General features: G+C 40.6%; 1 protein-coding gene across 1 annotated transcript in view; it reads left to right on the forward strand.

The window, feature by feature from the left end:
• Positions 1–14,248, forward strand: part of LOC112976759 (stAR-related lipid transfer protein 13-like) — a 123,257-nt gene extending 109,009 nt beyond the window's left edge. The window contains exons 8-14 of the mRNA XM_026088324.1: positions 1,161–1,359; positions 4,460–4,667; positions 5,745–5,859; positions 6,669–6,890; positions 8,688–8,905; positions 13,525–13,701; positions 14,082–14,248. Of these exons, the coding sequence (XP_025944109.1) occupies positions 1,161–1,359; positions 4,460–4,667; positions 5,745–5,859; positions 6,669–6,890; positions 8,688–8,905; positions 13,525–13,701; positions 14,082–14,199 (1,257 nt within the window). The 3' untranslated portion in view covers positions 14,200–14,248. The remainder of the gene's footprint in view (positions 1–1,160; positions 1,360–4,459; positions 4,668–5,744; positions 5,860–6,668; positions 6,891–8,687; positions 8,906–13,524; positions 13,702–14,081) is intronic.
• The last annotated feature ends 348 nt before the right edge of the window (positions 14,249–14,596 follow it).

A 14,596-nucleotide genomic window follows, 5' to 3' on the forward strand; every position in this document is an offset into this window, starting at 1 on the left:
GAACAGCATATAGTATGATTTATGTTATCTGTGTTATTAATATATGAGTTAACCTAAATGCCTTACAGATGAACATGGAAAGCATTCTAGAGAGGTAGTTCAGGATGAAGATAGACCTGAATAAACTCTGTGCTGGCAGAAGTAAGAGGAATAAGGATGAAAGGCATATTTCCTTGCCTTTGCATTTTTTTTTGTTGGTTGACTATGCCATGCAGTAAGCTGAACTGACAGTTAACAAGACAGCAGACGTGGAGGAACTAAAGTCTATAATTCAAAACCAGAAAAATGCCTTTTTATAGATCTTTCTCAATATTTCACCTTTTCCCCTGCAAAACTGAAGGAAAACAGTGCTAATATTTCCCAAATGAAACACTGTAAACTCACTTGGGAATAAATAAAGTGGTTCACGCTCAGGAATTCACCTCAGGGGAATTCCACTTATGAGAACTACTGTAAAAGGGCAGCACTGCTGTGAAGGCACTAAGGGGCCTCATTTTAAGAATTACCACTTCCTTTAGAATAGAAAGCAAACAAGATAAAAATGTATCTTGGTGACACTGCACAAATAATCTCTCTGTGGCCTCTGCTTTCTAACCGAGCTTTTTAGTGGAATTTGGGGGAACTGTTGGAAGCAGAGAACAGGAAGGGGAAAAAATAGATTTGGTCTTGATTTTAAAGGTCTACCAGGATGTACTAATCTTTTGCCACAGCATTTATTACATAGCTAAACATAATATTTTCTTGTTAGTCTTCAAAATACATACCCAAATAAACACGAGGAACCAGATTCTCAGCTGGAGTAAATCAACAGACAGACAGTGAAGCCAAGCAAGCCACGCTGATTTTTATCAGCTAAGGATCTTGCTTAAACTCTTCAGGCAACGGCATAACCACATGCACTCTGAACTTTTTGTCTACGATCTGATATAGAACAGCAGAATTATTAACTCTTACAGTCCTACCACAAGAGAATGTAGTTGTTTATGAGACTGTAGGCAAACTAGGACTGTGGCATTTGCAAAACATGTTTCTCTTGCTCTTGCCTAGAGTAAAATAAGCTATTGTAACTTTGGTAATAACCGAAGCCTCCTGTAATAAATATTTTTTATGTTCTTTAAGTAAATTGTCCTTTTACCCAACTCAACCTGGCACCTTTTTAGGTGGGTCTGTTTCGAAAATCTGGAGTGAAATCCCGAATCCAGGCCTTACGTCAGATGAATGAGAGCTCCCCGGAAAATGTCAGTTATGAAGACCAGTCAGCATATGATGTGGCAGACATGGTAAAGCAGTTTTTCAGGGACTTGCCAGAACCTCTCCTCACAAGTAAGCTAGGAGAGACCTTTCTACACATCTACCAGTGTAAGTTGAAATACTTTTATTATTATAAATAGTTATAATTTATTATGTATTATATAATAAAGTATTATAATACTTTTAAACATGTTGTTAACACTGGGTTGTATTCTTTCTTTTCACCACCAAGTTATCTAAAAAGAGTTTCTCTGCCCCCAGAGTCTTTAGCTGAGAGATTTTTAGAACTGCGTGAAGGTTTCAGTGTCAAAATGCCGTGAACTTTAATGGAAAGGCAGTATCTAAATCTTAAGAAGCTTTCAAAATATCAGGCTTTTCTGTTGAAAAAAAGCTGGGAGGATAGGCTGCCCATGGACATAAAAAGTGTAGACACTCTCATTTTTGTCAGATTTCTTTAAATTTCAGGCCCATTTCCTGCAAACATATCAATACAATTGAGTCTTTTGAGCATGGAAAAGTGGTATTGACCATGAGAATGTGCACCTGTACCGTTCCCTTCTTAACTGGGACTTTTGGTTATTTGTCTTTTCATTATAGTTCATAAAATGGACATGTAAGAAACCAGCTGTCTTCATTTACTTCCTAAACGTAGATTTAATGTAAAGATCTAATAGAAAAAGAAAAAAAACAGAGGGTTTCTTCTTTTCTTTTCAGCATATGAAGTCTTCAGCAAAATCTGAGACTCAAATGCATCAGAATGCTAAAAATCCATGTAAATCAGGAAATGACTATGTATTTCTTGTCCAAACTGAGRGAGGAATAAACAATAAACAATGAGGAAAACACTGAAAAGCCAGAGGAATTAGAGTTTTCTTGAGAATGTCCAGAATGAAGACCAGTCAGCCAATGCTTTGGCAGATACAGAAAAGCATACCCAGCTAACCTAAGCCAGCTATTTGGAAGCACTCAAGAGAAGTGTGTCTAGTCTTTTCAGCTGCAGAAGTTTCAGAAGCTATAACAAAGAAAGCCATTTTTAAACACTGTACAAGCCCAGTGTTAAAGAATCTAAGTTACTTCTGTGCCTCCATTTACCATAAAAATCTGTCTGTTGGACCTAGTCCCTGGAGTATTTAACATCATTGTGTCTCTAGGTGATAGAGAAGTGTGATTCTGGTTTCACAGAGAGGGGTGGCATCACAAATAAATTTAGTGGATTTGGTCGTACAGGATGTCTTGGTACACCAGTGAACTGAAACAGTTGGTGCCCAGCCTTGGACCATCTCTTTCCCCTCTTCTTTCACTCTCACAGGTTGCAAGCCACATCTACCTACACATGCATCAGTGAGTATGTTCGGAAATGCAGCAGGAATTCTCAGTACTAATAAAATTGCAGTCCCAGTAGTTTCCGTCAATGAAGTGAGCCAGGAGAAGCTTATTGGCTAGAAGGCCATATTGTACATACCTTTGGAAGCAAATCAGGTTTAAACTATTGCTTGATCAAAACTGGGAATGTCCTGTCTCAGCATAGGAGTGACTGCAAGCAAACTGTCTCCTTGCCAGAGAGACAGCAACAAGGCAGATCTCAGTGTTGTCAGGCCTGTTATCGGCAGGAATTCCCATTCCTGAGGCAGGAGCCTGGCATAAGGATTCACAACAGCCAAAAGGCTGAACAGTGAAACATTTCTACCAGCCAACAAAAAAGGCTGTGAAGAGGGGCATGGGCTGACCCTGTAACCTGAGACGGAAYGGCAGTAGGAAGTCTGAAGAACTCACTGTTTGGAGAAAGAAGGTGCTAGGAAAGATTTTTTTGAACTGCGCAAGTGTTTTAAAGGATATCAGAAAGACTTGAGTATGGGTCTATTTAAACCAGGGTAGCAAAAGGAAAAGATGGGCTTTCTAGACACTGGAGAACAAAATTTTGGATTAAAAACAAGTAGCAGTATTTTCTTCTATGTGACCAACAACATATATATTTTTCTGTTTCAGACAGTACTGACAGAACCCCTTTCACAGAAAGAAAAATGTTGAAAATTGCTGGGATACCAATTGTATTTCATAATGTCTGCAATTAAATAAATCTGTAGCTGAGAGATTTTCCTCACATTCATTCTGTTTAACAGATTACTAATGTGAGATTAGAAAGGATTTTTCCTCTCTTAGCATATTGGCAAGGGATTTTTGATTTTCTGGATGTCACTGAACTTCTAGGATTCATAGGATTTTGTTCATGTATCTGGAATGGCTTAATTTGTCATAACACACAGGAATGGGGATGAGATGATTAGTGAGATCTTCTATATGACATAGCCTTGATGAAACTCTCTCCATTTCCTGAAAACCCTCAGTTGCCTAGTGTTTGCCTATGACTTGAAGGTCTGGCCGGTCTTCCTCTGTATGCATCAGACTTGCCAGCACAAGAACACAGGTGAGGGAGTGCAAGGAGTGTATATGGGGAGAAAAGACACATTGCACATATTTATCAAAGACTTCTTCAACTTCTCAGAAAGACCTGACCTTTCCATTTGTAGATAATTGGAAACATGGCACTGTGCTCTGTTTGTCATTTATGTTTGAAAGCTTTTAAAATAAAGTGCTTGCACAAGCCTAACAGGAAGAGCTTAAAAGCTGGCTGTTCCCTGTGCTGTAAATATGTTTTTGTTGTTCTTTTGTTCGATTATATAGAGTGTGTGTAATAGCCAGAGGAGGGCTCCTAATCCAAACTGAGAAAACTTATGGTAGTTTTAGAAATGAATCCATCTTAGATGCTATTTAAGCACATCCATTACTGATTTCATTAAACGCTTTTATGGGCTAAGACACAAGTGTTAGTATTTTCCCAAAGCTTTCCAAAGACTTTTGAACTGTCTTCCCTAGGGACAAAAGAAACCTGAAAAGTAACATTGAAAGATATAAGTAGTGAGTATTACTCTCACTTCATAAACTTGAAATGAAGTTCAGTCTTTTGCTTAGAGAACAACCTTTTAAATTCATAAGGAACAGAGAAATGTCTTAAACTTGGCTAAGCACGCTATGCGTGATGGAAGAGCAAACACAACAGCACTCCAGCAGTCAGTTGGTCTCAGCCCCTTCATCTGCCTCTTTAAAAAGCCATTCCCAAAGTGTGAATTTCTAGGTAAATTTAGCCCGCACCAGGCTCCTTATCTGGTGTTACAATTGACCCCACTGACGACCACGTGCCTTTCCTCAGATGTTCCCGCGGAGCAGCGGCTGCAGGCGGTGCAGGCAGCCGTCATGCTGATGGCGGACGAGAACCGGGAGGTCTTGCAGACGCTGCTGTGCTTCCTCAGCGACGTCACCTCTGTGGAGGAGAACCAGATGACTCCCATGAACATTGCCGTTTGCCTGGCCCCTTCCCTCTTCCACCTTAATATAGTGAAGAAGGAAAGCTCCCCAAGGTAAGTTTCTTCCTAATGCTATAGATAGTCATATCCTCAGCTTAATACAAAATGATGCTTTCAGTGTTTCCAAAGAGTAAAATTTTCTGCAGTGTCTGTTTTCCGCTGCACATTAGGAAGCGCATGGAGAGGGTAAAGCCAATACCACAGAGCCAAAAACACACTGGTACATGCACAAAAGGCCTTTTTGCAAGCCCAGCAGGGTGTTTCTGTCTGCCTATTGAGAATATGCAAGTGCCTGCTTTTCGTACAAAGTTTCAGTGGGGCACAAGTGAGTTTTGTATAACTAGTGTTGGCTTCTAATGGGAAAAGGCCTGACTTTGCTCTGGTTGAAGTCAAAGATTGGATGTAGTGAAGAGAGAAAACGTTTCAAAGGATTTTAACATGTAGATTTTCAGTGAGGGGCACAAGGTGTAAAGTCATATCCTTGCGGAAGTCAGGAGGTGTTTCCAGGGAGGAAGTGCAATGCTTATTGAAGGGGCATTGGACACAAGCAAGATAAGCATGGGACTGCGGGTCAGGAAATCCCAGCCCCCCTTTTGCCACTGAGTGTATTTATGTTTGGTCACTCTGTGGATTCTCCGGCTACATTCTGCCTCCTGGACAGCTGAGTTCATGTCAGGCCACGGTAAGATGAGTATAATGTGGTGAGTATAGACTAAACAGGGCATAGACCCTGCTAAACATTACTGTCCAGCTTAATGTCCCTTCTGACCTCTTTTCCCATCTTATTTGCAATACACTCAGATTCATGGCCAATCTTACAACCAGTGTCAGAGCAAGCACTTTAACCAGTAATGACATAAAACCCTGTGCATCGTAGCTGTTAGAAGTCCCTTCCAAAATGTACCACACCTAATGCGGGACATATGTAATCTTTCCTGTTTTTACCTTTGGCTCAACAATATTCTAGGTAAACATTTTTCTTTTAAAAAAGGCTCAACGTAGTCTGAACAATCTTTTTGATAAATGAAAACTAAGGACAGACTATTCTCTCATGAACAGCCTGCCACTATGTTTGCCTTCATATTAAAAAGATTCAGCTCTTTTTACCTGAAACACTGAATTCAATTACAGAGTGATACAGAAAAAATACGCAACAGGTAAACCAGATCAGAAGGACCTCAGTGAAAACCTGGCAGCTACTCAAGGACTTGCTCACATGATAATGGAATGCAACAAACTTTTTGAGGTGAGTGAGAGACTCAAACAGCATTATTCATGGACACATAATGCTGCATCCTTTGAAGTATTTATGTTTATGCTTACATTTCTGTCTTGTATTAGCTCAGAGATTGTTGGTGCTTCACTTATTTGTAAACTTCTTCCATCTAAAGTTTATTTATCTTATTTCTTTTTGACTGCTCCCTTCTAGTATTCAAAAATGCAACTATTAAAAATGCAAGGTAATTATTCTGTGGCAGCTTTCAACCCAAATTACAGGATTAGGAAATTTTAGTCTAATTAAAATCAAAATCTTCTACTTTAATATTTAATTTTATTATATGCTTTTAGCACTTCAGTTAAAACTAATCCATCTCAAAAAGGAAAGTTGACATATTTTATTTCTTTGTGTCATGGAAGAAAGTTGAAATCACATAGGGGAAGAGTCCTTCCTGGAGCTACTTCCACTGCAGGTGTAGGAGAGAGAGTGCTCATATGTCCCTTTCCCAGGAGCACAAGGCAACATCTTTGAGGGCTAGAGGAGTAACCTATCAGTAGCACAGATATTTTGACATACAGTTGATCAGCATTTTTGGCATACAGTTGATACTGCTCTGCATGAGTAGTGCTATGCTGACCCATTGACTGTTTCAATATAGTATCTTGATTGCTCACCATGTATAATAAACAAAGATAACAGTAGATATTTGCTTTCCAGATGATAGGTTCATTGTGATTTGGTAGCAAATGGCCCAGCAGCCTAGTAAACATTGCCTTTAAGAAAGGTTCTCAGCAGGAGATTTTTCCTCTGTGCTTTACCTCCTTTCTTTGGAGCAGGTCCCACATGAGATGGTCACCCAGTCTCGAAACTCATATGTCGATGCTGAAATGCATTCTCCCACCCTGGAAGAACTAGGGAAACAAGTGGATGAAGAAGGAGGGAACTATCAGATGTACCTTGAAAGTCTCTTGCAGACTCTCCAGAAAGAAGCAAAAGAGAAATTCAGAGGATGGGTCACATGTTCCAGTTTAGAGAACACAGAACTTGCCTACAAAAAGGTAATTTCAGGAGACACGGAAGAAGCAGTAAACAAACCAAATCAAAATATAGCCTACCTATGGGGCACATCATTGACTTCTTATGTGGCTAAATGTGAAATGCATACCCTTCCATCTGCTGAAGCAGATAGCTTTTATTTAAGATCACTAAAAGTAGTTAATAAAAATGTAACATGATAGTGATTCAATTATGACGTTCCAGGGAAAGACATGCAGAAGCAAACTAAGGTCTCCAAAAATAGATCAAGTAAGTGATAGAGGAAACAATGCAACCAAAGAGAGAGATGAGAGTTAACAACAGATGACATTGCCTGAGTAAGTTCTCCAGCTGGGGGACAGGCAAAGTTTCTGACTGTATCCTGTTGTTTGTTCACAGAACACTGTCAAACTGTAGGTATGAAAAAACTTTTTCAGGCTTTACTTGGCCAGGCCAGCCATATGTCCACTTTTATCCTTGATCTTCTTTTTCTTGCTCCAGGTGAATTTTTGATAACTGCAACCTTTATCAACATTTTTGAAATTGTCCCAGGCTTGTTCAGTTCTTCAGGGAAAGCCAGACCACTGTACCCAGGCAGAGGATGTTGTGGGGTCCCTGTGGACAGTGGGAGTTCAGGGCTGCTGGAAATACAAAGGCAGAACAGAGACCTGCAAACCAGCAGTAGCTGCTGAGAGGACTGGGAGTAGGATGTGGGAGAGGGTTGGGAGGGAATAGGGTCATGTGTAGGTCTGGGGTCAAGGGCAGGTGAGGCTATAGAGTGGATTAGGAGCAGCTGAGGCTCTCGGGCAGGAGGACTGGAGAAATGAGAGCTCTGGGGAATAAAATAAAATAAAATAAAATAAAATAAAATAAAATAAAATAAAATAATTTAGGATGAGAGAGGTGGGAGCTGAGTTTCTGGGGAGATGATCCTGGGTCTGTGGGAGGTGTTGGAGGTTCCTGGGACACTAGAGTGGTATGTGAGGACCCCAGGACTGGGAGGGGCTAGAAAAGCAAGACTTAAAAAATCCAGTGCTCACAAAGTAGCTTGTTTGCTGCCTCAGTTATGGCAACTCTAAAGCCAGGCAGAATTGCTGTATCTCTGGAATTTAGGATATTCATCTTGCACACACCCCAGCACTTGCAGCTCCCTTTATTACACACTGTGGAGGTGTAACAAGTAACAGGATCCATGAGCTAATGGGATTTAGCAAGCAATTTGTGTCTTTCTTCTTTGAAAACTATTTTCCCAGTACTACTCTTGCAGCTATTTTGATGAGGAAACATCTATGTATCTGGCATAAAAGTGAATCATCATGTCTTCTGCTCCTCCATGTTCTGTTCTTCAACTGATTAACTGGCACAGCCAATCCTCAGTCCCAGATAACACATCAGATTGCCTGAGACAGTAGCTTTGTTTTGGCACTGGGTTGCAGTCTCTCCACTCATCTGTTGTTACTTCACATATTCCTCACTACACTTAGGATCTTTGGGCTTGAGACAGTGTCTGTCATACCAGAAATACTACAGCAGCTCCACTGACACTATGGGAACTAGTCCAAATTTACACTGGTGTGAGAGCAGAAGTAATGTATCACTTCAATTTTCCATCAAGGACTAGTATGTGTATGTCTTTAGATACAAAACAGCAGCAAATGTAGCAATAATACTAATGAATAGCAGGGAAATATGCACGCTCTGCGACTTCACTTCTTACACTAAAGTCAGTTGTCCATTCCTAGATTTTGTCCTCAATTATCCTTCACGGAGCATATGCTTATGAATCATGAGGTTTTATTCTTTTTGTTGCTCTGCTTTAGGTTGGGGATGGGAACCCCCTAAGGTTGTGGAAAGCCTCCGTGGAAGTTGAAGCTCCCCCATCAGTTGTCCTGAACCGAGTGCTGAGAGAACGCCACATTTGGGATGAGGACTTCTTGCAGTGGAAGATTGTTGAGAGCCTGGACAAGCAGACAGAAGTTTACCAGTATGTTTTGAACAGCATGGCACCTCATCCCATCCGAGATTTTGTTGTTCTAAGGTAAGCTAAAGGCACTTCTCCAGTATCTTCACTTCCTGCAATGCATATAAGATCTGTTCTTATCTCATTTCAGCCTTAGCATCCATATAATTGTACTTAGAGAACTCTACTTCTGGGCAGCAGTGTTTATTTCTCAAACTGAATTAAAATTGTACACCTAGAGCATGCTGACCTTTTCTCTGATGTAATTTGAGCAGCACATACTCCTGAGGCCATAAATATCATTTATTCTTTAGAACAGATGTCTGATAATAGCTGATGTTCTCTTAGCTTTGTTTGTTGTCAAAACAGTGCAAACAGAACCCAATTGTTTTTTACCCTGCTTTTGCCGTTCTCTGGGGAATGTTTGATGTTTAAGAGCCAAATGTTTAGTAGAGAAGACAGTGATGTTTTTAAGCCAAGGTTGTTATGTGGTCACTATATAAGTCTTTATATTAGATTTGCAGTTGGAGTATTTCTAGACCAAGGAATGCTAAATGTTTTTGCTAATGTAAAAATCCTACTGTGGAAATGAAGAGAAAGAGGTATTAGATATCTATTCTGACTGTATTGCAGGTGATGAGATCTCTCAAATAAATGTGCAGCTGTAGGTTGACATTCCAGATTGAACCCCAGCTTTGCCACTGCCTACGAACCCATACAGAACAGACAAATAAAACTCCTTTTTATGCACATCCTGCCTTTGAAACCCTGGCCTTTTGCTTGCTAGGAGCGATAGTGGAGTTGCTGAAATATCTCACTCACAGTGGAGTCAATCCTGTAGTTATTTATTTCAGGATGGTTTTGTGCATTTCCATTCTTGGTCTCTGCTTCCTTTGATTGAAAAGATGCACCAGACAAATAATAAGCAGTTTTGACAAAGGAAATAGTCCAGTGAGTCAGAACTGTATTAGAGGGAACAAAGATTGAAGGTAAAAGATGAGTCCAGTAAAATAAAATAGTACATCCCTCTTATGAACTTCAGTTTTCTATTACAGAATAATAACATGTAGACATTGATGGAATAATTCTTATTGGAACTCTTGGGGAAGATTTTTTAAATATTTCTGCAAGTTCCTTATAATCTGAAAACACTAGTCCTCACATTACATCCTTTGCCAGCCCACAGTATACTGGGCTAAATTAATTTATTTTATAATCAATTTCTCATATAATATTATTGATTTACACTAGTGATAAATTTGGCCCTCTGCATAGCACCAAGAAGATTGTCTGGGAGCCGTGGGAGGGTTCTGATGACCATAATTCTGCCTTCTTATTTGGCACTTAATTCACTATTAGGTTTCATGGTATTTTATGTTCTTTAAAGACCCACTGTGCAATCACATCAGTTAAAGAAAAATCTTGCCATCAGGTTCTCATTCTTTTCACTAACCCAGGCAGAATGACCCCCAAGGACTGGAATATATGTCATAAAACAGAATCCTGGTGGGTTTTTAAGGGCTGAAAACAGCCATCAGGCAAATCTGTCAGTTTCTGTTGTTTATCTCTCCTAATTTATATCATTAAGTCTAGAGCAAGATCAGCCAGTGATATCGCAGTCAATTTGATATGTTATGATTGGTGGGAACTGAACAGTGAAATTATTATTCACCTCTGGGGATATGAATAAATATCTTTTAACAGACAACAATTTTCTCCTCCCAATCTAACTGTTGGCTGTGAAAGAATACGCTCCTGGTTGTTCTTTCTTCTAAACGGACCATCAGAGCAAGGAGATTGAAATCCCTTGAGGAGACTGGAAGGGCGAGAGGACAGGGGAGGGCCCCATCTCATCTGCCTAGGACCTGGAGCAGTTCGCAGCTGCCCTGCACGTGCATCACTTTTCATGAAAGATTCCTTTAGTGTTTAAGGTTAAGTACTATAGCATCACTGTGAGTTGGGGTGTCATGCCCGTTTTTACTACTGCGTGATATTTAGAGAAGTGACTGGCCTAAATCCATATAACCAGGAATAGGAATTCTACGTCTGCTGCAGTCTCTGGTATGGATAGTTTTCTACTTCACAAATGACCCAAGTAATTGCCACCTAGGTACCAAAATGACAGTCACAGCAAAGCAGAGAAGATGGTTACTGGGCAGTTAATGGTTCAGAGGTTCGTAGTATATTTGAGGCATGATTTCCTACCAACCTTTAAACTCGCTGTCCATGTGTTTCATCTCCGGACATAGCTCATCATTTTTATTAATGCACGTACACATGTAAAACATTCTGAAATTAGTGTCTTTCTGTATGTTCTTGAATAGCAGCTGTACACAAGTAATAGCTGCAACCCAGAGTTTCATATCCAAAATACAGAATTTTAAAATATCTGCTGAAATTCAAATTTCAACAGTCCTTGAAAGCAGCTTACCTACCAAAGCATGATGCTTTCCGAAGTAGCAGAGTCCCAATGTCAGGCAGTCCGCAGAAAGATGATACACGTTGTCTCACAGTGAGAATTTATCATAGACTATCCTGTGAGATTTAAGCCCAACATTATGCCCAGTAGTTTGCCAAACAGGAAACATGCAACATGCTACAAATTCAAGGCAGACAGGAAAGATATGAGGCACTGGAATATGTAGAAAATGCTAATAGAACAAAAAAAAATGTTGATTGTAGGTCTCTTGAACCTGATAAAAAACTTCTGCAGAATGTCAGAGAGGCTAGAAACTTGCGATAGGAAAAAATGAAATGACCGACAGTGCTCAAAATAAAAATATATCTTAACAGGCCAGTCCAAAACCTGACTGCTTGTGAAAAGAAACACCTTGGTAATAAGAAAACAACTACCTGTCACTGGCTAACTGACAAATAAGATGACAGGCTTGTGAAATTTCAGATGCAGTACTCATTCCCAAGTAAAACTAACTTAATAGTTGTGTAATGCTGRTGAGAGAAAATGTGGTTCTGTGCTCCAGAAAATTCCACTCTTCCTCCTCTCAGGGAAAAAAAAGATAAAACATACATCCTGTAGGAGAAGAGACAGAAAAGCCCATGATTATGTTAGAATGAACTGCAAAAGCCTGTGGGTTCTTGATAGGTGGAGTTTGAAAGGAGGAGACCCTTTCTGAACAGTGACCTCTTCTAGCATTTCAGTGAGCAGTGAAACAAATGGACAACCGATGGATTTGTGGATGCCTGGGTGACCAGTCCTTGTAGGACAGCTGGCAAGGAAGTTGGTTCAGATATTTGCTTTTTATCAAACCAAAGCCCACCTTAAGAAAGCAGACCTCAACTACACTATCAGCCATCTGAAGAGACTGTCAGCAGCTGTGTGTCAGTGGATATTAGCAGCAGAATGTCCTATTAAAATGTGCTGCAATTATACTTATCATCACCAAGAGTATTGTATGTTAATACTGTTGATTAAATAAATGCTTGTCATGAAAGGACACTTTTTTTTATTTAATTCAAATGCCCTTGAAACATGTTTGGGGAGTTTCAGGAGTCAGTGTTGGTAGTAATGAGGCTTTTTGCTGTGCTAAATTTCATTTGCTGTTCTGTTACATTCTGCACAGGTGTAATGCAACATTTCAGCCTTTGCTGGATGGCTAGCACTCCCTTTATGTCCTTTCCAAACTTTCTGGAAATGGGCCATTTCCTGCCCAAAAGGCTTACAATGTTGTTGGAGTGTTGCTGTATTCCAGCCACTACTGCACTGMGTGTCCTACAATATCCCAGGCCTCTACTGACCAAACTTGTTTGGAAGCAGAGTTAATTAGCATTTAGCGGGTCAGATGCATGGGCAGAGTGATTGCTTGCCTGTCTGCAAAAGGCTGTATCATGTCCTGTAATGCAGGGGGGTTACAAAGTGGTTGAGGGGGGGAAGCAAAACTTCTCTGCCTGCAGCCGGCAGTACAGCTGACGAGTCGCCCTTCCACGTGATGGTCGGATCCCCAGCTGAGGTGGGGGGGCACCAAAATCAGGTGGGTTTTGGGGTGGAATCTTCAACTCTCATTCAGGAAAATAATGTACATAGCAAGATCTTTCCCTGAGTCACTTCTGAAGGTCTGAGCTGCCAGGGCTGCTCTGGGCCTGGATTTGTCCCCAGCTGTACGAGTGTATCCCTGCCTCTGAGCACTTCTTAAAATGCTATGGTACCCACTGTTAAGGTTAATACATTTACAGAAGAGAGTCTAGCTCTGAAAACCCAGCTTGATAGGTTTCTGTGGCCTGTTTTGAGCAATAGTCCCAACCACTTTGAGACACAAGACTCCTCCAAGGACTCCTAGGACAGTCCAGGGACATCATAGGCAACAATTCCATAGAAAAAATCAGTTAATTTCCCTCTGAAAACTGCTAGCTTTCCTACCCTCTCTATTTCTCATGGAGGGCTGTTCCAGGGTTTCATGGCTATATACTTCTGGCAGTTGCAGCCTACGGTCTTGTCCAGTCTATACCATGGTCTTGTGCCAGCACTGTATTTTAATTTTAATAAGTCTCTTCTCCCACTCTTGTCTTTTCCCCTGCTTGTATTTGTAGGTAATATTCTCTCATCAGCCGTCTGACACGTGGTGTTCCGGCCTTACAGTGATAAGCAAACAAACTGCAACTTTGGTTCGGGTTCTTTGTTATTCAAGTACTCAAAAAAGTCTAGTTATTAAAGTGATTCTATCTTGAATGTGTCTCTGCAGGACATGGAGGGCCGATTTACCAAAGGGGATGTGTATGCTGGTGGCCATCTCTGTGGAGCACGAGGAGGCCCCTCTCATGGGAGGTGTGCGAGCCATCGTGATGGACTCCCAGTACCTAATCGAGCCGTGTGGCTCAGGAAAAGCCAGGCTAACCCATATCTGCAGAAYTGACCTAAAGTAAGTGTCCCACCTGCAGAAAGCAGATGCCCATTCACCAGGGCAAAAATCTCCAGCTCAGGGAGAGGAGGTGTTGGGAGCAGAGGACACACTTAATGTAGCTTTGCTGCTTTGGAGGGAGAATTTCTGCAGTCTTTTCTATCCACCAAGCTCATTTCTCTATTCAGCAGCCACCACTGTTAAGATGATGTGGTCATAGAAATAAAATCTGGTTATCTGATTTCTGCAAAGGCAAACCTCAGAATATGCTTACAATGCATGCCAAGTTCTCAGCGCCACCATGGGCAGGAAGGGATAGGAGGCATGGCAGGCCCATTCCTGTGGAGCATATCTCTGGGGTATTTGGGTTTCGCAATAATCGTGTCCTTTCATTTCTTCAGAGGACATTCCCCAGAGTGGTACAACAAAGGCTTTGGACATCTGTGTGCAGCAGAAGTTGCCAGGATCAGAAACTCGTTTCAGCCTCTGATTGCCGAGGGACCAGAAACAAAAATCTGAGGAAGTGTTCCTGAAAGTGTGTGAACGTAAATCAGGGTATGGCAGAGTAGAAGGACTGACAGCAAAGACCTTATTTAAGCTACTTGCAATAGAAATCTGACTAGACCTGGGTCTGAGCAAAGGTGAAACAGGAATTTTATAGGAAAGTTCTTTTATTCTGGAGACTTCACTTCCCCCCACCACAGCCTTTCTGCATTAATTTCAATTATTGAAGTAAACATTTTTTCGAAGAGAATTTATCATTATTACTTTAAAATTAGACTATTACCATTACTTGTATGTTACATAACCCTGGTATTTAAAGGCTTCTAAGAAGCATATTTTAATTGTAAATAAATTATGTACAGTATGTATATATTATATCTATATTATATCTATATATATATACATGTATAAA

This window comes from Apteryx rowi, unplaced genomic scaffold, assembly GCF_003343035.1.
Source record: "Apteryx rowi isolate R43461 unplaced genomic scaffold, aptRow1 scaffold_763, whole genome shotgun sequence".
Taxonomy (NCBI): domain Eukaryota; kingdom Metazoa; phylum Chordata; class Aves; order Apterygiformes; family Apterygidae; genus Apteryx; species Apteryx rowi.